Raw genomic sequence first — 22,781 nt, 5'->3', positions numbered from 1 at the left:
AACATCCAGATCAGCTGTGTTTCTCCAGGAACCATTCATTCATTCAGTCAGTCAATATTTATTTGTTCATTGATAAAAATCTGACACAGCTTCAGCCCTTAAAGAGCTTTTAGTCTAAGGAGTAGATGTAATCAATTGTACAAATAACTATACACTCAGAAGCCACGACAAATGCTATGAAAGAAAAGAACAAGGTATGAAGAGAGTACTTAGTAGGAGGAGCTTGATCTGGTCTAAGGGTCACAAGAGGCTCCTCTAAGGAAGTGACAGTTGATCTGAGAAATGAGGAACAAGTGGGTCTTCACTTCAACAGTTATGAAGACTCAGAGGGAGGGAGACTATTCCCAGCACAGCATACTTGGGAAACGAGAAACAAGCTGTACTAGACCGGTCACAGCATTCCTCGCTCTCCATTTTAACACTTTTTAATTATCTGTTTCTCTCTCTGCTCCAACCCTCTCCTCTCAGAGTTGATGAGATTTGAAAGGACACAGATCATGGACATCTTGTTCGTTATTTTAGTAAAGAGACTTGTACAGAACCTATCAAATAGCATGTTCTTAGCAAATATTTATTAAAAGAACAAATGAGTATTATCCATGACCCTTTAATTGCCAAATCCAAAGACCATGTTTTAAATTCTTATCTTATTGTATCTCTCAGTGTCATTTAATCACTTGATCACTACTTCCTTCTGACCTCTGATATACTCTTGCTTCAATGACAACTTTTTTTCAGGTACTTCTCTTATCTCTCTTAGGTTCCTATTTCTTCACCTGTCTCTTCATTCTGTTCATCAGTCACCACTCTGCACATACTCTTTGGGTGAACTCTTCTATACTCAAATGGTTTCAACCTCCCTCCTCTAGATCTTATTTCTTAATTTCTACTGTGGATCTGGCTCCTGAGCCGCAGAATCATGTAGCAACTGTTTTGGGGTCACATAAACCTTATGCCTTACAACCATTTCAAAGTCAAATAAGCAAAACCAAACGCATCATCATTCCATGGCCTCCTGGCCCAACAACAACAAAACTAGGTCCATCTCCATCATTTTATCTCAGTTTATGGTATCACCATCCATTTAGATACTCAACCTAAATAGCCGGCTGCCATCCTCTTCTTACTTCCCACCTCCAGATATTCATCAAAATTAGACAGTTTTAGCCCCAGGATGTTGATCTAATCCTTCTCTTTTTCTCCAGCCTTTGATCATGACCTTAGCTCATACAGTCATCACTTCCTTCTAGATGTCTACAACTACCTTCGGATAACCAACACCAACCAACCTAAAATATAATTGGATACCACCATTTCCTTGTTTATAACTTTTCAGTCTGGAGGGTAAAATCCAAGTTTCTTAACATTGCTTGCAAAGCCCAGGCTTCTGTTCATTTCTATAGCCTCATCTTTCACCACTTCCTTCTGTGAACCTTACTCTAAGGGAACCGCAGAGTGCCCGTGGCTCCGGTATGCAGCACTCATTTCCTGGCTCTGTGCCCTGTACTTTCCAGGGCAATACTCCCATCCCTGGATATCTTTCATCCTGCCAAAATCCACCCAATAATCTTCAACAGCCTAGCTCTCCCTGGTTTCCCCAAGATGAACTGAGATGTTCCCATTATCATAAACTTCCTTATAACACTTCATGCAAATCCCTACTGAAGTGCAACAGTGTTTTATCATTTTCAGTTTAAAGACTGTCTCCCCTTCTGTGAGTTTCAGGAGAAAAAGGACCATGTTGTACAGAGCACAAAATGGATTCTAAAAGCGCATACAAGGAGGAAAGAAAAGTGACATTCATTCATTCGACAATTTTCTATTTAGTGCTACACTGTGCCCAGCACTGCTTTAGATGCCAAAGGTATCTCAAGGATCAAAGCAGATCAAAAGATATTTTCCATTAAACGATCAGGGTCTTCACACAACTAAGGGCTAGACTTTGACACTCCAAGAAAACAGTAGCAGTGATAACCACTGCTTCAAATTTAGTGATTTCAAGCAATCTGGAGAGTTAAAATGGATAAATAGTGGTCAAGAAGAAGTTATTTTTTTCTTAATGGGCACTATTTAAAAAGTCACCAGCCCCTGACTGCTTTTGAAGTGGTGTGTAAAGTGCTAGAGACTTCCGGGATTAACTGTAAAATCCAACATCAATTCCCTAAATTCCTTCTTCAGCCACCGTAGGTGACATAGCTATAGCTCAGTTATAAGAGCCCACAGACATGGCTTTTTTGTGCTAATTTGATGTGAATAGGATCAAATCAATCATTTTCTCTGAATCAGTACATTCTTGCCCAAAGCATCCTACTACAGGATTGAAGAGAATGCAATACCTGAAGGGAAATACCATGAGAAGTAAATCCCTTTAATTCCAAATTCACAATAAATTATGGATGAATATAATTCACTTTCCCCTGCCTGCCCTTTGGTCCAGTTACTTAACCTCTCTGAAACTGTTTCTATATTTTGAAATGGTGGTAATTACCCCCTTTTCACAACTTTCTTTTGAGATTTAAATGAGACAGCAAATGTGACTTACGTACTCAAGCCTATCGTTTTATTATTACTGTGGAACACCTTAAAGTTTTACCGAAAGGCACTCAATAATTACGATCTGGATGGCACATTGGAACTGAGCATCTTAGTATCACATCTGAAGATCTGATGAGACGGCATATGTATATAACTACAATAGAGAGTGATATGTAGTAAACATAGGTATACGTTAGGTAGTATTGCTGTTATCATTACAAAGGAAGAACATTGTACAAAGGCATTTTCAGAAGAAAATAAAGATGGCATATCAGAACTCAGCACTCGCTTTTCATATCTTGGCATTTCTTTTAAAAAGAAATGTCCTGCCTCCTACATATAAGAACTATGCTCACACTCTGAAATAAAACAAATGACTCAATGATCCATTAATTCATAAACCATATTACTTATAAATTAGCCTATGAAAATGTATAATTTCCTAATTATCTCTATGCAATGTCTTATAAAATGTCCAAAATAGAAATATGAGATCATTTATATAAAAGGAATAAAAGGGGGTCAGCTACATGTCATCTAGTTGGCTATGACTATATTTGTACCATATTATATAAATGTTTATATAAATACTTCTCTTATCTGACATTAAGGAAGAAGGTAATTTGGGGAGGGAGGTTTGAGGAATTCCCCTTTAATTTTCCAAATTTTAAAAAAGCTAACTATTCTGAGAAATATTAACCCCAATTTTGCTTCAGTAAGCCCAGTATTCTGAGTAACATTTAACTTTTACCTAAGGAAGGGAACAAAATATAACAGCCAAATCTTTAGAGATTGCATAGGCAAACAGAGGCGTGTAAAGTAGCTCCAGAATGCTGTGATGTTCAAGTCCCTCTGTTCCTTGTTAGATTTTAATTTTATCATGAGCCATTTACAACATTTAAAAAATTAAAGATAATGACATACCAGACATGCATGGATTTGCCACCCATATTTAATTATGTTAACATATTATGATATTTCTTTTAGAAATATTCTTTGAAGAGATAACACTTTCTTTATATACTGCCTTTTTTAATATAGTTGTTTCTTAACTTTTAACTTCCTGCTTGCTTTAAATTGGCTTGCCTTAAATTATCCGGTAAAAGGGCCTGAAGGTGTGTCCACCTCTCTTTTGAAAGTACATACGTTAAAAAAATACACTCAGGCAGAAATCTGACCTTTGTGAAGTTTTGAATATTAAAACCCCATTTTTTTTTTAACATTTTAAACAGAAAAACATGATATAGCTAATATACGAAACCTGGTTAAGATAAGTAACACTAATTGACCAGTATTCAACCTTTTGAACATTGGAGATTGGATCATTAACAATTGTTACAATTATTCACATTCTTGAAGGTTTCATGACTGGTTTTATCTTTAATGATGCTTGTTATAATATTAGATAATAATATTAGTGATTTCTAATTTTTCTAAAATCTAAAATTTTTCAGGCCTGTAGAAACATCCAGCTGGGGTTTTTCTACAACCTGACACATATTTATTAATAAATTAAAGTAAGTATTTATTTTAAAATTTCCTTTAAATAAAGAGACTTTTTAAAAAGTATGTGTTGAACAATAAAATCATAGGTAGCGGCTGCTTCTGGAAAAAAGGAAACAATAAAATAATTACTTTTTAAAAAATTTTAATTTAGTTAGTGGTGTATTACTCTACCATTTAAAGAACTATCAGTGTACTCTTTGGAATAGTTTAAGTATTTCAAACTTTCAAATAAAAACATAAATTTAATAAACATTCACACTTTAAAAAGGTTAAGGTGGTAAGTTTTATGTGTCTTTTTTACCGCAATATGAAAAAGCACTATCTGACTCAATACTGTTTCCAAAAATTTTCATAAAAAATTTAAATCTAAAGTGTACAAGTGGAAATGCTTACAACAGTGTTTACTTATTTGTTATATTTATAACCTCATGTTTGTTAATTTTTTAGGTATGCATCTCATTTTTCCCTTTCTTTGACTTAGCAATTCTTTTCTTATTAACTAAGAGTTTAATATCTAATCTGTGCTATAAGACACTAGTATCAAAATAAATTGCATAATATTAAATATTCTAATACCTCCAACAAAATTTAAATCTGCTACTTGCTTTAAATATAATTTAAACTTAAAATGATCATAAACTAGATTTAGTTTTGTCATAATTATTTTCAAGAAAGACATTTTAAAATTAGCATGTATTTTTCTGTAGGTTAAGAATTTGAAAATAGAAAACATTTTTAGATAAAAAACGGTGTCTCACAAGTGATTGAAAAATACGATGACTTAAGAAGCAATGAGACTCAAATAAAAATGGCTAAGTAAAGTTGAGCTTACTATGGTGCTATTAACTTTTCATAAAAATACCCTATAAATAAATAACTTCCAGAAATGTTCATATACCTTTACCCTAGTATAAAGATATCACACTTAGGAATAAGTATCTTGATCATGTATGGGAGGAAAAAAATTTTAATATTCATACTGATTATCCGCCAAATTCATATGTAAATAAAAATTTTGATTTCTCAGCATAAGTCAAATCTCTTCATAATACTATACCATATATTAAACTGGTCTTTCCACTTGAGATAAAGATAAAAAGTCATTATGGGAGAAACAAGAATTATAAGTGAATGAAAGAAAAGTTGATTTATTTGGATTACTAATTAAAATAACGAATTGTTTATCAAACCTTGTATGGATGGGCAAATTTTACAAAAGCATAATCATTTAACTCTCACCACTAAAAGCACAAAATTTTCTTCAAAAATTAGCGATAGTAAGATTAGGGAGCTCAGAAAAGAGACTATTATATTTATTAATTTAACATGTTTTTTTGAGAAAAATCGCAAATCACTGAGTAGGGGGACACAATTATATTAGCTAGTTTTAATTTGAAAAAAATTAGTGTAGATATCCAATGCATAATAAGCATCAAAACAAGTAATGTGTGGATCAAAGAGCTAAAATATTTAGAAATAAAATAGATTTACAAAAAAGAAAAGAAATAGACCATTTATCAAACTTCTGGATGATAGATAATTTCTAAGCTTAGGAACAAAATATTCATAGAATAATGTAAACATATATATGTGTGTAAATACATATATGTGTGTGTTTGTGTTCTTTCTTTCCAAAAACGAAGAGTGATGTTTTTGGTCAAACAAAAATTTTTTTAAATTAAAAAAAAATACACACACATATTAAGTTAGGAAAAAAAAAACAAACAAAAACCTGTACTGGCATAAAAGAAAGTAACAGAAGACCAGAGAAAATTGTCAGAAAAGGAATTAATATTTTCAAATAAAGAGCTCATATAATTTGATAATAAAAAATATCCACAACCTGACTGAAACAAATGGGCAAAGGATATGAACAGATACTCAAAAAGGGATATTTCAAACTCAAAAATACATGAACTTATACTCAATACAAAAGCAAATAAGACAATTCAAAATATAAGAACAAAATATTTTTAAACTATTAAATCAGTATTTTAAAAATGCTTGAATAAGGAACGATCATACAAAAATAGGTTCTCAGATTTTCTGGTGGAATTATAAAGTTTCAATCTTTTTAGAAAGCAAATTGGCAGTATGTGCCAAATGCTAAAAGCATTGATATTCCTTAGTCTAGGGATTCTACCTTTAGAAATATAAGCTTTTAAAGGCCCAAAATATGGAAAAATACATACTCAAGATGAATGTCATCAATACATTACTTATAAAAAATACAGATTTCAAAAATATCCCAAACTCAAAGCCAGCTTTAGTATCTAATAGCAGAAGGATATTTAAACAAATATTACATAGATAATAAATGTTACATGAAAACGACTAACATAAGAAAAGCTTGACATGTTAAGTGGAAAAACAAAGGATATCAGATTATCTTCATACTACAATTAAAACTTGTTTTTTTAAGTTACTTAAAAAGGGGAAAGATGGAGGAGACATTAAAATGTTATTAGTGAGTGTACTGGAGTGGCAGGATTCTGGATGAATTTTTTCCCTTTCTTCCAAATTTCTATCATATGTCATATGACCTTTGTAACCCAAACAATCATTTAAAAATCAGAATAATTGTTAATATTATGAATCAATTTAAGCAAGTATACCTACCTATGTAGGGTACATAAATATACTTTGGTCACAACAAAATTTTAAACACATTTGATTATCATTATTGAAAACATATTCATATGAAAATTTATGATAATTGTTCACCTGGAAACATTGTGTGATTTTTTTTCATTAACGCCTAGCATCTTCCTTTTTCATATTTATAAATTTTAAAGGATTATTTATGAAATAAAGCTTTGGAGTATAAAATAAATATTAATTCATCAAGTAACATCTCATGGATTTCTTTTATAAGAGTAGAAAGCCTTCTCATGGGAAAATACAATTTTATGGTCCAATTAAAAAAAAAATCACAATTAAGAAACTGTAAAACTTTAAAGTCGTACGCTTAAAAAAATCCCTGAAACTATCTGTATTCAGAACAAATCATAAAATATGACTTAAACCGACATAAATTTTATTGAACCTGAATCTTCCCAGAAAGTAGATTCTCTGCTACAAGGTAGTCATGTAAACTGATTCCATAGTTCCTTGGCTCCTTTCCCTTCAGCTTTTAAAAAGGTAATTCCTTTTAAAAGCCTGACCTTTTGGCTATAATTTCAAAAAAGAACCAGCATGTATGTTTTCTTTAACTGCTTGTCCATGTTTGTAAAAACTGTGGGCAGCTGTTAGTGCATTCAGTAAATTCTTGACAATTGGGTGCTTTTTCTTTCAAAACATCAGAGTCCATTTAATGTCAGATTGTGGGATAACAGTAATAAATGTATATTTTTCTGTATTACCTCAACCTGTTCAGATTTTCCCTAACACAGAGTGCTGCAGTATTCTTCATTTAGCACAGACGCGTAGAGCAGCCAGGCTAACTGGTAGTTGTTTCACAACTTTCCAGAGAGATATAAAGTATACTTCTGAGCAGTGTTAAAGCAGAATGGCTTAAACAGCAGGCCCGAATTCCTGCCAGCCTATATTTAGTATGAAACTGAGCAGTAGCTTTGAATAAACTGAGAAGGCAAGAGAAAGGGGGCAAGGCCTCATTTTCCCATTGTTCTTCAGTGGCTGAAAAATCAAAGTGTATAGAGCAATTGATGCAGTGATCTGAAGTAGCTCTAAAATCAAAAGGATAGCTGTGGATGCATTTGCCTTCTACAGGGAAAACAAAGGAAGCTTTAGCTCAAACATCTGTAGACATAATTTTTAAGAGAGCCAGGCCATCCAAACTATTTCAAAAATGTCTTCCAATTGTTAAGAATGCAGCGTGTTATTTCAGGCAATGCTCTGACTTACTATATATATAAACTGGTATGTGATTTTGGTATAGTGAATCTGTGCATTGTATTTATGCTCGTTTATAGACTTCAGAATACACTTTTACTAACTTCAAGTTGGGGGTCACATGATTAATTTAAAAAATTTTTTTCTAATAATTTAAATTTCATTTACCTTGGTGCTAAGTCTCCAGGAAGAAACTGCCGAATTGTTCTTGAAAGAAAACAGGCCCAGTTTAGACATGATTTCCAAAAATAAATACGGCAAAAAATGGAAATCACATATGCTCGACTGCACATACACGTATACACACATATCATTTTCTAAAGTGAGCTTAAAAAAAAAAAAACTTCAAACTTCAGCAGATCCCTATCCTGTAAACATCAAATTCAAAGTTTTCTGGCTGGATTTACTTGCTGATTTCTCTATAGGCGACTATTCCCTGGCCGTCTGCGTGGTTGAATTTTAACATCTAGGTCTCTGCTCAAATGCCTGCTAACTCTTGACTACTTGCATAATTATCAAGAGAAAACTGAAAAATGAGATTCAGAAAGTCCTGATTTTAGCTATTAGCATCCACCTCACCAGAGTTGCAAAAAGGGAAATGACCAGTTTAATGTAATCCTAAAGCAATAAGCAATGGCAGAGGGAAAAACAAAAAAGCAAAGCATTGCAAGGATTCAGAGTCTATCCAACTCAAAAGTGATTTTAGTACATGTTGACAAACTAGAAATAATACTTTCATATCATTTTCATACTAGCTGTTTCCCGTATACACATCTCGATTTTTAAATGGGAAATAAGAATTCTGAAGTTTAAGGTCCATATTTATATGTAGCCTCCTTAAATTTGGAAATGTAATGCGAATAAGAATATACATTGTTTATATATAAAATCTTCAATTTTAGTTATGTAATATAATTACTCTTCTAAAATGAAACACCAAATATTCTTTTCTCCACACCTGCATTAAGAAAGTTACACGCAGAATCCACTTCAATATAGTACGCAGTATTGCTCAGTGATATCCACACGCACATGTTCCTTTCCTTTCCTCCTAAGGGTTGTCTCACCTTGCATTTTGGACACTTCTGGGCATTCCTCTGCCCATGTTCAATCTCGCTGGCCCAGTGGCGCAACAATTTGTCTCCTTTTTTGTATTCCTTGCAGCTAACTCCTTCATGCCAAGGAGAGTGGCACTTGAAACACCAGACGAATTGGCAAGTGGGGCACTGGATCTGCGTAAGGAAAAGTAATATTAAGTACTAGGAGATATAGTTGAAGTGGCTAAAAAGATAAGCATGGTGATGCACAGGGAAATTAGCTACAAGGCTATAATATGTCCAGATGTAAAATACCTCCCCCATTCAAGACCAAAACTACGATAAGATATGACTACTCTGTTATTAAAGGAGGAAAGAATTGTTTTCACATGGATAAGTGGCTGTTTGTAGACCACACGAGAATTAAACACTCGAGATATTCTGGAAATCAATTTGGCCTTAAGAAAACCTCCTAGATTGAAGGACAGAGTAAAATCTGAAGGCTCGTGACGCCCCAAATCCACACTCAGGCTGCGGCCCGTGAATTCACCTGTCCCTTGAACCAATTTCCCAGGCACTTTCATTACTCTTCTTACTAATGGCTTCATTTACTTTTATAAAATCAAAGCCCCACAGATGCTTCATCAAATGAAAACCATGCTGGCAAATAAACTGCTATACCAGCATTTGCTATGAAACACCATCTAAAATAATGCATGTCCCTGGCTTGCTATTAATCTAAGGAAGGTTAATTATAAAAATAATACAAAGAATCATATTAGAAACATATATGTATGGTGGTCCTGTGGCCTGTACCTAGGAAAACATCAGGAAGATGCCTTTGTACATTCACCACGTGGAGGTGTGTGTGAGCATGTGTATGTTCATGGAAAATACTTGTCTTCCACTTGACATGGAGGACATCTTATCTGACTTTCTTTTGAACAACAGCGGAGTGTCCCATTCTCACACAGTACTTCCCGCCCGCACTCTCTAAAAGCACACGGGCATCACTTGACCTTCCTAGCCCTATTTGTGAATTAATAAAATGTCTCACTACAAACAACAGGGATAACTGACTCTTCCCTGTGCTCCTGTTTATTACTTCACTGAGCCTGAGTGAACTGACTGACAGTATTTTGAAGATTAGTTAGAATTTCTTTTGGTAAACTGTGCACAATATCATTGCTTTCTTTTTCTGAAAACCACTTTTTTGACAATGGTGGTTCCAATCTATAGATTAACTTTGCGGCAGTTACAATCACAGCACTTCCGTTTGTAACTCGAAGCACCACAGCATTCACCTATGTCAAGAATAGATGACAATGCAAATGTTCTTCCTATGCAAATGCGTGTGACAAAAGCAATTTTGCTTCTACTTTACATCAAAACACAATAGTATTTTGTCATAAAATTTTAAGAATCTTCCTGTTTATTGAAATTCTGTTACATGGTAATGTTTATACTGCTGTATTACATGCATTATTTATTTTTATCAACAAAATAATGCTGCAAAGTGAGTATGGACATCGTAGGTTTACAGACAAGGAAACTAATGCTCACAGAGATTAAATAACTTGCCCAAAGAAACATAGGAAGTATGTGTTAAGAAGAAATTTAAACATAAGTTTGTCTGACTCCAAGGCCAGCATTCTTTTCACTGTACTAAAACACTTCCTCATACTAAACAGCACTCTTGCCTTGACAGCTGAAAACCAAAATACAGAAGTCAAAGAAGGTCATGTGGTAAATCTATTCAGTGAGTCAGAATTCTACATGACTATCAACATAAGGTGAATTTTGAAAATCCTTTTCAAGATTTTACTCAGATAAATTAGGAGACTCCTGGTTTTTTTTTTTTAAAGGGACGATACTATTTAATCATTAAAATTGATCATTTCTGCCTCTTCTTATCATTAAAGTTAAAATAAGTTATTTCTAAGGTAGAAAGAATGTGATGAAGTGGGTATGCTCCAGATAATGAAACAATGGGAAATGATCATTCAAAAACAATGAAGAGCAGGTGTAAATATCACACAGGGCCTATATGAATGTAATTTTTGAATGTAATGACTGAAATGGAGAAAAAGTTAAAAAGATTCACTTTGCCTCATGCTTCTCCTATTAGGTCAGAAAGGCTTAGATATTTAATTCAGTTCTCTTCTGTTACACTTACACATAATTCAAAATCACTACTGAACTCTAGCACTGTTAACTTTTTTAAAAAGCCCTTTAGTTTTTAATCAGTCAGTCTTAGATTACATTTATGAAATGAATAGTAGGAGAATGACTGTAATGGGTGCTTTGAAACTGGAATTAACTCAAAGGACGTCTGACATTATAATGGTTCAAGGAGCTTCGTGACCGAGTTTCTGAGCTATCATATCCATGGATTTCTACTGAAGACAATCAGAGATGCATGATTCTCCTAAGGCACCAGAACGATAACGAAAAGGATACTCAGTGTCCACACCAGGGACTCTGGCTTCCAAGTTCACATAATAAACAACTAAGTCCCACTGGGGATCCTCCTGCCAATCCTGACACACAACACAGACTTTGGTGGCAAACTGAGAAAGGAGTTTTGCAGCAAGCTCTCAAGTGAAGATAAATAATTTAAATTCAGACTCACCTGCTTACTGTTTCTCACTGAAAACATTAAAATAACCACTGCCTTGCTTTAGACTCAAATAATATAAAGACTAATGACCCATCCCAACAATCGTGTTATTCCGAGACTACGCCTGAATTGTTTACATACTGACTTTTTGGTTTGAAGAGGCCTTACTCTTTCTGATCTTAACCATATTCAAAATTGGCCTTCTAATAAAACACGTGTAGACATTAACACTGCATCTTCCTCTGCACGAACCGCACTCTCACAACCACAGACCTCCTGCCTGGAGTGCCTGCTTTCTGAGTAATTCTATTCATACAGTGGTCACCACACCCTGTACTTGCCACTCAAAGTGTAGCTGGAGGAGCAGCAACGTCAGCATCACTTGGGAGCTTGTTGGAGACAAAGAATTCACGTCACTCCCCAGACCTACGGAGCCAGAGTCTACGTTTTCTCAAGGTCCCCACGTTAAAATTTGAGAAGCACTACTCTATACCATGTGACCCTATCACACTGGCCACAACTGGTTACACCAGGACATTGTAAGTTTACAGACAAGGAAACTAATGCTCACAAAGATTAAAGAGCTTGCTTTGAGTCTAAGCTAAAAGCATGTATCTACTGGACGGCAGGAGCTGTGTGTAGAGAGATCTCCTTGTTGAACAGAGATTAGCCAAGACAGCTCTTCTGTCTTAAGGAGTGAAAAAGAGATACACAGGCACCCTATCCTTGCTGTGCAGGCAAAGACAGAGAAAAGCTGAGTGAGCACAGTGCAGATCACTGGAGAAGGGAACAGCAGACACTCACTCCTAGGAAGACAATGGGGGCCCTCATGCTACCAGAGCTAGTGTCCGACTCTCCGTGAGGCCCACCCGGGTGGCTGCTGAGACTGCTTTCCTGTTCTTCCTGCTTCCTGTGCAGCCTTATAGTAAAAGGCATTAAGTGAGGGAGCTTGAGAGAGCATAGCTCTGCTTCTTGTAATTGGAGAAAGTCCAAAGAACACACTCTGTCTATTGAAATCTTAACCAGATCAAATGCTACTTGCTTCAAGATGTCTTCCCTATTTCTCCCGACCACATTCAGTACCTGTCCTGTAGAACTTACCTTAGACATGTGGATGCCTAATCTCCCTAGCAGCCTGCAAGTTCACTGTATCTCACTCATTCTGCATTTCCTGAGTTAAGTAACACGGAACTTCTGGCACATGGTAGGCACTCAGTTAAGTTCTTTGTAATGTGAATTATTTTGCACAGAGTGAGTACTACATATGGCTAACATTATGTGAATTCTAAGAAAAACTAACACATCTAATTTATGACCAGCGGTTGAGATGGTATCATTACTTCTTAGATTACCAGCTGATGCTTACTAAATATTTTATCCACATGACACGTTACTGAACATCATGATGAATGTGCAACTCTTCTACAAGAGGCAAGGCTACAAGTATTTCAAAAATAAAGTTATTAGAGTTAGGAATCTTGATTAACTTGTTCCAGAACCCATGAAAGATAAAATAACTTCATATTACAGTTTTTACTTTTGAGTTCTCTTAGCTTTTTCTAATCCTGGGCTACAATGACACTCAGATGACCAATTAAACTAACCCACTTGCCCTAAGCGATTGGTACTTTCTCTTGACAGTTCATCATGCCAATTAAAAAATAACCTACAAAATAAAAACAGAATTCAAAGCCAAAGAACACCTCAGATAAGTCTTTTCTTGCCTAAATACCATACACTTATGTATATCTATCTATCTACCTATCTATCTATAATTATTTTAAGTAAGTCACAAAATGGTTACTTATCAACTCAAAAAATTACACAATATCCCTGTATAAATGTAGCATTGACAATATGAACTAACTAATTCAGTTTTCCAAGAATACACACACCTACAGTCAATTAATCTTCAACAAAGTATACAAGAATATACAATGGAGAAAAGACAGTCTCTTCAGCAAGTGGTGTCAGGAAAGTTGGACAGCCACAGGTCAATCAATGAAGTCTGAACACTCCCTCACATCTACACAAAAATAAACTCTAAATGACTTAATGACTTAAACCTAAGTCAGGACATCATAAATCTCCTAGAAGAGAGTAGGCAAAACATTCTCTGAGATAAATCGTAGCAATGTTCTCCTAGGTCAGTCTACCAAGGCAATAGAATTAAGAGCAAAAATAAACAAATAATTGAACTTACAAGCTTTTGCACAGCAAAGGAAACCATAAACAAAATGAAAAGACAACCTATGAACTAGGAGAAAATATTTGCAAACAATGTGACTGACAAGGGTTTAACTTCCAAAATACACAAACAGCTCATATAACTCAATAACAGAAAAACAAACAACTCGATCAAAAAGTGGGCAGAAGACCTCAACAGACATTTCTCCAATGAAGACATGCAGATGGCCAACAGGCACATGAAAAGATGCTCAATACTGCTAATTATTAGAGAAATACAAACCAAAACTACAATGAGGTATCATTTCACACCAGTCAGAATGGACATTATCAAAAAGTCTACAAGTAATAAATGTTGGAGAGGGTGTGGAGAAAAAGGAACCCTCCTAAACTGTTTGTGGGAATGTAAATTGGTGCAGCCAGTCTGGGGAACAGCATGGAGTTTCCTCAAAAAACTAGAGTTACCATAGGATCCAGCAATCCCACTTCTACACATATATCCAGGGAAAACTCTAATTTGAAAAGATACAAGCACCACAATGTTCACAGCAGCATTATTTACAACGGCCAAGACACGGAAGCAACCTAAATATCCATCGACAGATAACTGGATAAAGAAGATGTGGTATAAATATTCAAGGTTCCTAGACTCTTGATGTGTCTCTCAGAATATGCTGTGGTCCAGAAACTCCTTATATGAACCATGTAAAGTTTATGGCTGTTAGACTAGAGTGTATCCTAAAGAAACTGATCTATATGTATGTAAATAGTAGAGACATATTGTAGTTATAAAAAGTTTTGTAACAACTTAAGGTGGTTTTCTTGAAGAAAAGATTATGAAGAAGGGCTGGGTATAACAGAGAGAAGAAAAGAAGTCTGAGTCATGGCTTTAAAAACTTTCAAGGAAGCATCATCTGCTCCCTAAGATTAAATCCCACAGCAAGAGTGGTAGTGGAGAAAGGTTCTCCACGTGGGAAAGATGACTTGACTTCTTGCCTTGATTTTTAGGCCCTCAGATTTTACCTCCTACTTGGGAATTTCTCCCCGAAGATAGTGCCAATAACACATGGGCTTCCAGGAGGCACTGCTCCCTGAACATAGTCCAAACATGGCCAAGTGACCCTTCCCTAAATTTCTCACAACATAGCTTCAACTAAACTGGAAATGAAAGGGAAACTTCCCTGAAGATTGAGGATCTAATGTGGACAAAAATGCAGAATTAACACATGGCAGAATAACCTATATGGACATAGAATGTTTATTCATATAAGTAATATTACTGACCACCTTCATACTGGTTTCCAGGCTCCTTTTACATATGCAACACACTATTTATTGTGCAATACAATCACTCCAATACTAGCTTTTATTCTCACCCAAGAGGCATGCTTGCTTCCTGGGCAGTATGTCCAGTCTTGGGAATGGGCACTTTGTCCTTTGAAAAGAGTCCTTCCTTGGTCTCCAATTTGAGAATCACTACTTCATACCAATCCATCTTGCTTCTACTGCCTGGAAACATCTTTAAATATTTATAGATTCTTTCTCTAAACCTAGAAAGCAAGGCCCAGAGAAGTATCTGAGTCTGTTTCTTACCTGAGGACCCCCTTCATCAGAGATGAATATAAAGGGTACTGGAAGATTCTGCTCTGACTTGCATAACTCAGACTCACTAGCCAGAACAGTATAGCATCATCCTGTTTTCAAAAGGGTACCCTATGCTGAATACAACACAAAAGGCTAACATCTCACAGAGATACCAACGTAAAAAAGTACAAGGGCTGTATTAAGTATACAGCATACACGAGAAAATGGGAGTGTTCTCTGTGACCAGTAGGTGAAGCAGGAGAAAGATGTCTGCCTGAAGGTTACACTGAATCTTTCAAAGTGGAAGGGATCAATTCCCTAAGCAGCAAGTTCCTTAACAACGGAAGTGTTCAATCAGTGTCTGAATGGCCACTTGGTAGGCATTTTGTAGAGGATTTATGCACATGTAGACTGATGCATGAGGTTTCCTTACAGTTCTGAGAGGGTAAATATGGCAAGATAGGAATTCAGAGTACGGTAGGTGAGAAATGGACAGTTGTAACGTCTTCCAGCCCATTTTGAAATGAGCACCAGACTTGGCTTACTTTTACCCAGTCTTCACAGGTCATCAGAGACAAATGATTCTTCACTTGTCTCTTGTGCTGAAGATCCAAGGGATCACATGATGAAGTCAAAAAAACCAAACACTTCTCAATGCCGTGGAAGGTCAATTTATGGTACCTGTGAGCCTCTATTATTACAATTTTACACTTATTGTTGTTTTTTAAAAGTCAGATATAGACTCAAATTTCAAATGAATTCCAATATCTGGCTTTGGTTGTCAGAAGTTCCAAGCACAAATAAAGAGTCTATAAAATATTACGGCTAATTTATGCAACAAGAAAGAAAACACCGAGCAACTTTAGCAAAGCACCTCACTAGGAATAGAGGGAGAAATGCATCCTAATAAAATTCAGAGGGCCTGCATCGTAGGTGAGTGCTGCGTGTCTTTTCAAAGGTCACGTGTATAACACAGCTCTTGTTTAAGCTGGCTTCTTTGAACTGGGCTTGACGACTTTATCTTTATCTCCCTCACAACTCTATGCTAGCAACAATCATTTAAGAAACTACACTTGTTTTCTGTCAGCTCCTGACGTCAATGATGTGTTACTGCCAAGAGCATTCAGTGAGTGTCACAAGCTAAACTGATCTTGTTGGGCTGATGCAGAATCTGATTCTCAGTTTGTAGACACTGTCAACTGAAAGTGATGGTGTCAAGGGAAAACTGAAAAGCAAAGCGGCATGCTTACTGCACTTTCATGGGAAAGCTCTCAATATTTTTATGGGTGGAAAAAAAATTCTCAAATCGTCTTTACTAGAAGGAAGCTAAAACTCATTTTATTTATTTACTTGGTATCTGTTTATTTATAAATGAAAATTGTTCACTGAAGTACAACTGAAGAGGAGCAGCTGGGCTTTGGACAAACAAGGACCCCCCAGAAGCAGAAATAGTGGGAAGCCATCAACACCCCTGGAGCCCAAGAGACAAGGGAAGGGAAGAAAGAAGCTTCCAGAGCCCGGTGAGAATTAGAAACATGGGGGAGGGACCACCTAGGGGAGCCACAGTCCTGGAAGGACACAGCTACTGCCAGAGCTTTGCACTGAATTAGGAAGGGAGTGAGGAAATAATGCATCTACTATGTCTCTTTTCATCCTCTGATTTCCTGCCAGTGCCAACCGCTGGCTGAACCCCAATAGAAACTGAGATGGTAAGGGAGTCTGGAGAAGCAGTTCAAAGAGGCGACTTTCTGGAGTACAAGACAGGTCATCGAGGGTTGACTAACAGACACAGAGAGTAAACTGGGTATTACCAGAATTCCAGCCTTTCACCTGAGCACATTCTAAAGTATACCAATTAGGAACGACAAACCTGTTGACTGAATTATATTATTAAAAAATAAATTCTTAGAAAAGTTCTTCTCTACATGAGAAAAGAATGCATTTGCATCGCTATAGAAAATGTGATTTCTACCCAGAGGATGTATGATTACAAGAGAGAAAAAGTAATGCATAAGATATAGGTAGGAACATGGAGTTTCCCCAGGACATTTTATTGAATTTTTTAACCTGATGATGAGTCAAAGCACCATTCTGTGAATTATCAGGGTTCTGCTTAATATTCATGGGGACAGTGGGGATTATTACTAGTTTTGCCTCAAGGAAACCATAAAGAGAATTACCTCCAACATGTTCCCTAAGTAGATACATGCCTGCTCTTCAACTCACTCCAAATCAGTATGAAAGGGGGATGGTTTCTTGATCTACTCTTGCAAATAAGAAGTTCAGATCACCCAGAACTACCCCTACCTCAGTTAAACTCCTAGGAGTAAAATAACTGCATTTAATTATTTGCAATCCTCTCCTCTCTTTCATGCAAAACTAACCTTTCCTACCTCCCCAAATATGTATTTTTTCATCTCTGTGAATTCAATGACTTCCTCCCCTCCTCAAATAATGGTTTCCATCAGATCACTCCTAGCATTAGATCCATGCTTCTTGGACATCTCTTTGATGCCCTAAGGGTTCTCCAAACATGGTATTATCACACATGTCAAAATGAATTAGTTTTCCACTCCCCAAACCTGCTCCTCTCCCTCAAGACATAACCTGTTCCATCCCTCCTTTACTCTGACTATCCATCAGTCACCCAGTCTTTTATTCCACCTCTACTGACTCCTCCATCTGCTTCCTAACAACCTAGGGCTGTTCATCCTGCTGCCTTTGCCTAATAATGATAACAAGCACAATGATTTCCAGCGCTGTTGAGCACTTAGGATACGTTAGACACGGTGCTAAGCACTTTATACACGTGATCTTGTTTAATCCTTATTACACTCTTATGACAGGTACCATCACTACCACCAGTAAAAGATGCAGAAACTACTCAGGGCTATAGAGCTAGCATGTGGTGGGCTGAAAGTTTAAATCTGGTTTGAAGCATGTGTTCTGACTCACCTTTTCCAGCACGGCAAATTCAACATTTCAAGGCTTAGTTTAATGTGTCTGCCCTTTAAGGAAGCCTTCCCAATCTCTCCTGGCCTTTCTTCTATGCTCTCAGCCTTTTCCACCCACCTTTAATACAGTACACAGTATTATTTATGCGTTGCCCATTTATTATTTCCCTCAACAAATATGTTTTGAGAGAACACTCTACCAGACGCAGTGCTTGGCACAGGTTATCAGCAGTAAGCAAGCCTGGACCTGGCCTCCTAGAGACCAGTGGGAAGGAGAGACTTTAAGCAAACAACCACGCAAATACACCATAAAATCCCAGATGATAATGGCTATGCAGAAAACCTTCACGTGCTCGTGATGTGTCTGTCTCCAGGCATCACATGAGCACCATTACAGCCCAGCCATAACTTCAACATTTTTATTTTCTTGATGCTAACTTGTCCCCCGTATTGACATGTAGTTGGAACTGCATTAATAAATTATAAGAACTGTTTAGGTTAGAAATTAGATTTCTGATTGGAAATTGAAATCAAGCTTGTAGAAATGGAATGGTAAAACTTTTTGGCCTCATGAGTTGTAGGGACAAGAAGACAAATATTATGAATGGGAAAGACTGGATTTGACCAAAGGCAAGGTTGCCTTCAATATAAATTTCTCAGTTCAGGAATGCACTTGTTCTACTTCACATAGTATGAGTTTCGACAGAATTTAGAACATAATGAAAAGCTCTATTTACTCAAGCTTTTGCCAGAAGGAGACGCTGAATGAGCACTTAGGAGGACAAACTGGTCCCTGAGATTTCTTGTTACTGCTTGTTGATATATTCTGTTTATCACTTTTCCATCTGTGGAGCACAAAAAAGTTACAAAAACCTATTCAAATGAAATCCCCAAATATAATATTTTATTTCTCAAATTTCATTCATGATACACTCAAAGGTATTTCCTGCTGAAAATAGCTATAATATTTGCATGTTAAGTGTTTCTGAATTGACAGCGGAAATCATAATTAATGCTCAAATAATGATATCTTGGATCAGGATATTGTAACTCAATGACTCAAAAAGTTTAATATTGAAATATACATTACAAGGATTTTATCAATTGATACAAAACCCAATTTCGGCTGTAAGTAGTATTATGAAGAGGTTTTAAATTGCTCAGACATGATAGACATTAGTAGTAAACTTTTTTTCTGTTTCTGTTTTCTTACGACTCAGTTTATTGCATTCAAGTACTTGAATTCACTGCTCTTAAAGTTATGACAAATTACTCCAATTTGGAAATGAGTACTATTATTGGGGAAACTAAATTTAAAAAAAATACAGCAAATCTAAAAAAAAAAAATCCATTTATTAACCACAAAGAATGAAGATACTACTCTCAGTTTAGGGTGCTATATTGTAATCACGAATGTCATGGTTGGTTTGCTGGAGTATCCACGTCGGCCCCCCACTCCCCTTGCTCACGACATCCAGACACATGTGGGCAGGTAGTTAATGGTAATGTGAGAGCTTGGAGATTAACGACAAAAATGTTGCGTAAACATTGTACTAAGTATTAAAAATCATTGCTTCGGAAATTGTTCACATTATCCCTGGAACTCCGTAGAATACAGAAAGGGGGTTATTCGCCTTTTCTGTTACAGATCATCTTCTCTACAAGAGTAAAGAAGAAAACAGCAGTAACCATCCCCAAAGTCTGCGCTGGCTTTGTTTTTCTTGAAAATTGCTTAATAGATTCACTTTGTATTATGATTTTCATCTCTCTCCCGTTCTAAGGATTCTGCTACATAACCGATAACATTTAGTTTGAATTGAATTCCTCTTCTCCCAGAAGCAAATTTCCTATGACCTTGCTCATCAAAAAGTAAATAAAACACAAAAACAGAAGTACTGTTGTGTCCCTGCTTCTCTTCTCACCTACAACCCAACACCGGAGGAAGCCTGACGTTGAGAAATGCTATAAGAGTGCCCTAGGTTCACTCAAATTATACAAATACAGGAGCTTATATTTTTAAGTGTTCCCATTTCACTCTCAATACATGTGCATTGTGATAAATTATGCTCATCCCAACATAATTTGATGCTTTGAATGAAATGAGACCTGTAACATTTTACTATTGTGATAATTGCCCCTTCCAAAAAATTTTTTTCTTTTTTTAAAATTAAAGTTATGATTGCCCCTTAAATTATACTACCTTTCACCCATTAAGAACAATATATTTAAAAATTATTTCCACTTTGATTCAATTACATATACATGTTTTAATTACCACAAATTCCAGAATAGTATAGCCTGAGTTGTGTATATATGTGTTTGTATGTATGTATTAACTATGTATATATTTTATAAACATATAAATAATATAAACATATAAAATATAGCAGATAAAACTGTAAACATCATTTATAAAAAATCAAATGTTCTAAGTTATGGAATAACAAGTCCTTCTAAAACTAGCAATTTCTGATAACATCAGTAACATATAACTGGAATAAAAATAATTTAAAATTACCTAAGAATATACAGTCAAATAAAAGTATTCTATTGTTATTGTCAGCATTCAAAATCACTGTGAAGCTATGTATTATTTTAGTTACACAATTTTGTAACCTCATAAATACACTTTTTAGAGGAAAAAAAAATTTTTCCTAACAGTTATGCCGTGAAGTAACTAGCCTGCCCAGAAATAGTAGACAAAAAAATTAGTCGGCAGGTATAGTTCAGTGGTAGAGCACATGCGTAGCATGCAAGAGGTCCTGGGTTCACTCCCTAGTACTTCGTTTAAAAAAATTTAACTATGAGAGTCAAGCAGTTTCAAAGATCAATCACTCATTAAGAGGCTTTGACTAACTTACTCTACCAGTCCATCATTGCAAAAGTGCAGGAAGACACTTGCTAAATCATGGTCCCCTCAAAGTGACAGAGTGAATAATGTAGCGACTACCACTTCCAAGACACCAAACAAGGGCAAAAACTTACCTTACAGAGCCTTTGAAACCACTTCATCTTGCCATTCTGCTGTAATGACAAGGATGAAAACTACCGCCACTGGCCTCATCATTTTTCTGCTTCATTCACTGCAAAGGTTTCCAATTCTGCGGCACATTAGAGTCACCTGGCGAGGTTAAAAAATGTGCAAGACGTTTGTCCAGGGGTGAGCCTGGGGGCTGGGCTCTGATGTGTCTCAAAGCTCTCCAGGTGATTCTAATGTGCAGTCAAGGCTGTGAATCAATGAGTTGCTCCCACAGTTGTTGCTGTGGTTTCCCTGCCTTCAGTCTTGCCTTCCTGTGACATCCTCTATTATGCTGCCAGAATGATCTTTCTGGGATGCCTACAAATGAAATTCAAACCTGAGCACAGTATAAAAGACTCAACATGATGTGCTCTTAAATACTTGACCAGCCTCCTCCCGCCTTCTCCTTCCCGCAGCTCTACCAAGCACTCATTTCCATCTTGGCTGCCTCAGCCTCTATGCCCGAAGCTTACTTATCCCTTGCTCTGAAATGCTCTCCACTGTTTATCTGCTTATCCGCCTGGAGAACAACATCTTCTCCACGACCCTTTCCTGACATGCTAGCTTCCCCTCCTCCGTCAGTGTTCTCAAGGCACAAGTGTGCTGGGTTTCACGTTTTTGTGTTTTGTTTAGAACATATGTCTCTCTCACCTTCATTAGACACTTCTGAGCAAGGACTATGTCACATTTGCTACTGTATCCCCCAGACTTAACACACTGCCTAGCATATACTGGCACTTTGCATTTGCTGAATAAATGAACGAATAGCACGTTATACTATTTTCACTTATTACAGACAGAACCAGGGGACTCACACTGGGTCCACTGAAAAAGTCAAGCTTGTACTAAGGTTTTTAAAAAGTCTTAGTATTTGTTTAATATTCAATAGTAGCAATGACAATTACTTTAAAGACTAGCCTTTCAGTTAGGCTCCTAGATGAATTTTAAACAGGCTAAAGTCAAAGAAAAACTTTAATTAAACCTCAAAAATATTCTCGTATCAGCAGCATCCCCAAACCACACATTTTCAGAATCACAGCCAGTATATACTCACCTTGGACTCCGATAAGAGAAGGAAGCCCACTTACTGCCTACCACCAGTTGGCCTAATTTGGCTGCTCCCATCATGTGACATCTAACCCACAACTCTGGTGAACATGCTTACTTTGTATTTGCTTTCTGATCTGGAAGGGGTGGGAATATGTCCTTTTTTCTTGAAGGTTGTAAAGTGCTTGCACTGAGGACATGGCTTGGTGCTGGAATCAATACGGCCAAGTTCCAGGAAGTACTTGTATTTGATGGAGTCTTCATGCGTTAAGTTATAGATAACTGTTGTTTCTTCCAGGAATTCAAAACATTCTGTGATGGGGCATTTGATTTCCACTTGGCCAAGTTGTACCTGTATGAAAGAGAAAAAAAGGCACTGGTTATTAAATTTCACTTTTTTTTCTTTTTTTTCATACGGTATTGCTTATTTCATGACTATA

At 36.3% G+C, this 22,781-nt stretch overlaps 1 protein-coding gene across 2 annotated transcripts in view; it reads right to left on the bottom strand.

The window, feature by feature from the left end:
* Positions 1-22,781, bottom strand: part of RNF217 (ring finger protein 217) — a 117,417-nt gene that overhangs the window by 22,959 nt on the left and 71,677 nt on the right. For both annotated transcript variants that reach the window (XR_004321972.1, XM_032484816.1), the window contains exons 2-3: positions 22,460-22,693; positions 8,961-9,125 (exon numbers count right to left, since the gene is read on the bottom strand). Coding sequence is in view for 1 of the 2 variants with exons in the window: in XM_032484816.1 (XP_032340707.1) it covers positions 8,961-9,125; positions 22,460-22,693 (399 nt within the window). In the remaining variant the exon portion in view is untranslated. The remainder of the gene's footprint in view (positions 1-8,960; positions 9,126-22,459; positions 22,694-22,781) is intronic.

This window comes from Camelus ferus, chromosome 8 (assembly GCF_009834535.1).
Source record: "Camelus ferus isolate YT-003-E chromosome 8, BCGSAC_Cfer_1.0, whole genome shotgun sequence".
Classification (NCBI taxonomy): Eukaryota; Metazoa; Chordata; class Mammalia; order Artiodactyla; family Camelidae; genus Camelus; species Camelus ferus.
This window is presented reverse-complemented; position numbering and strand designations above follow the sequence as displayed.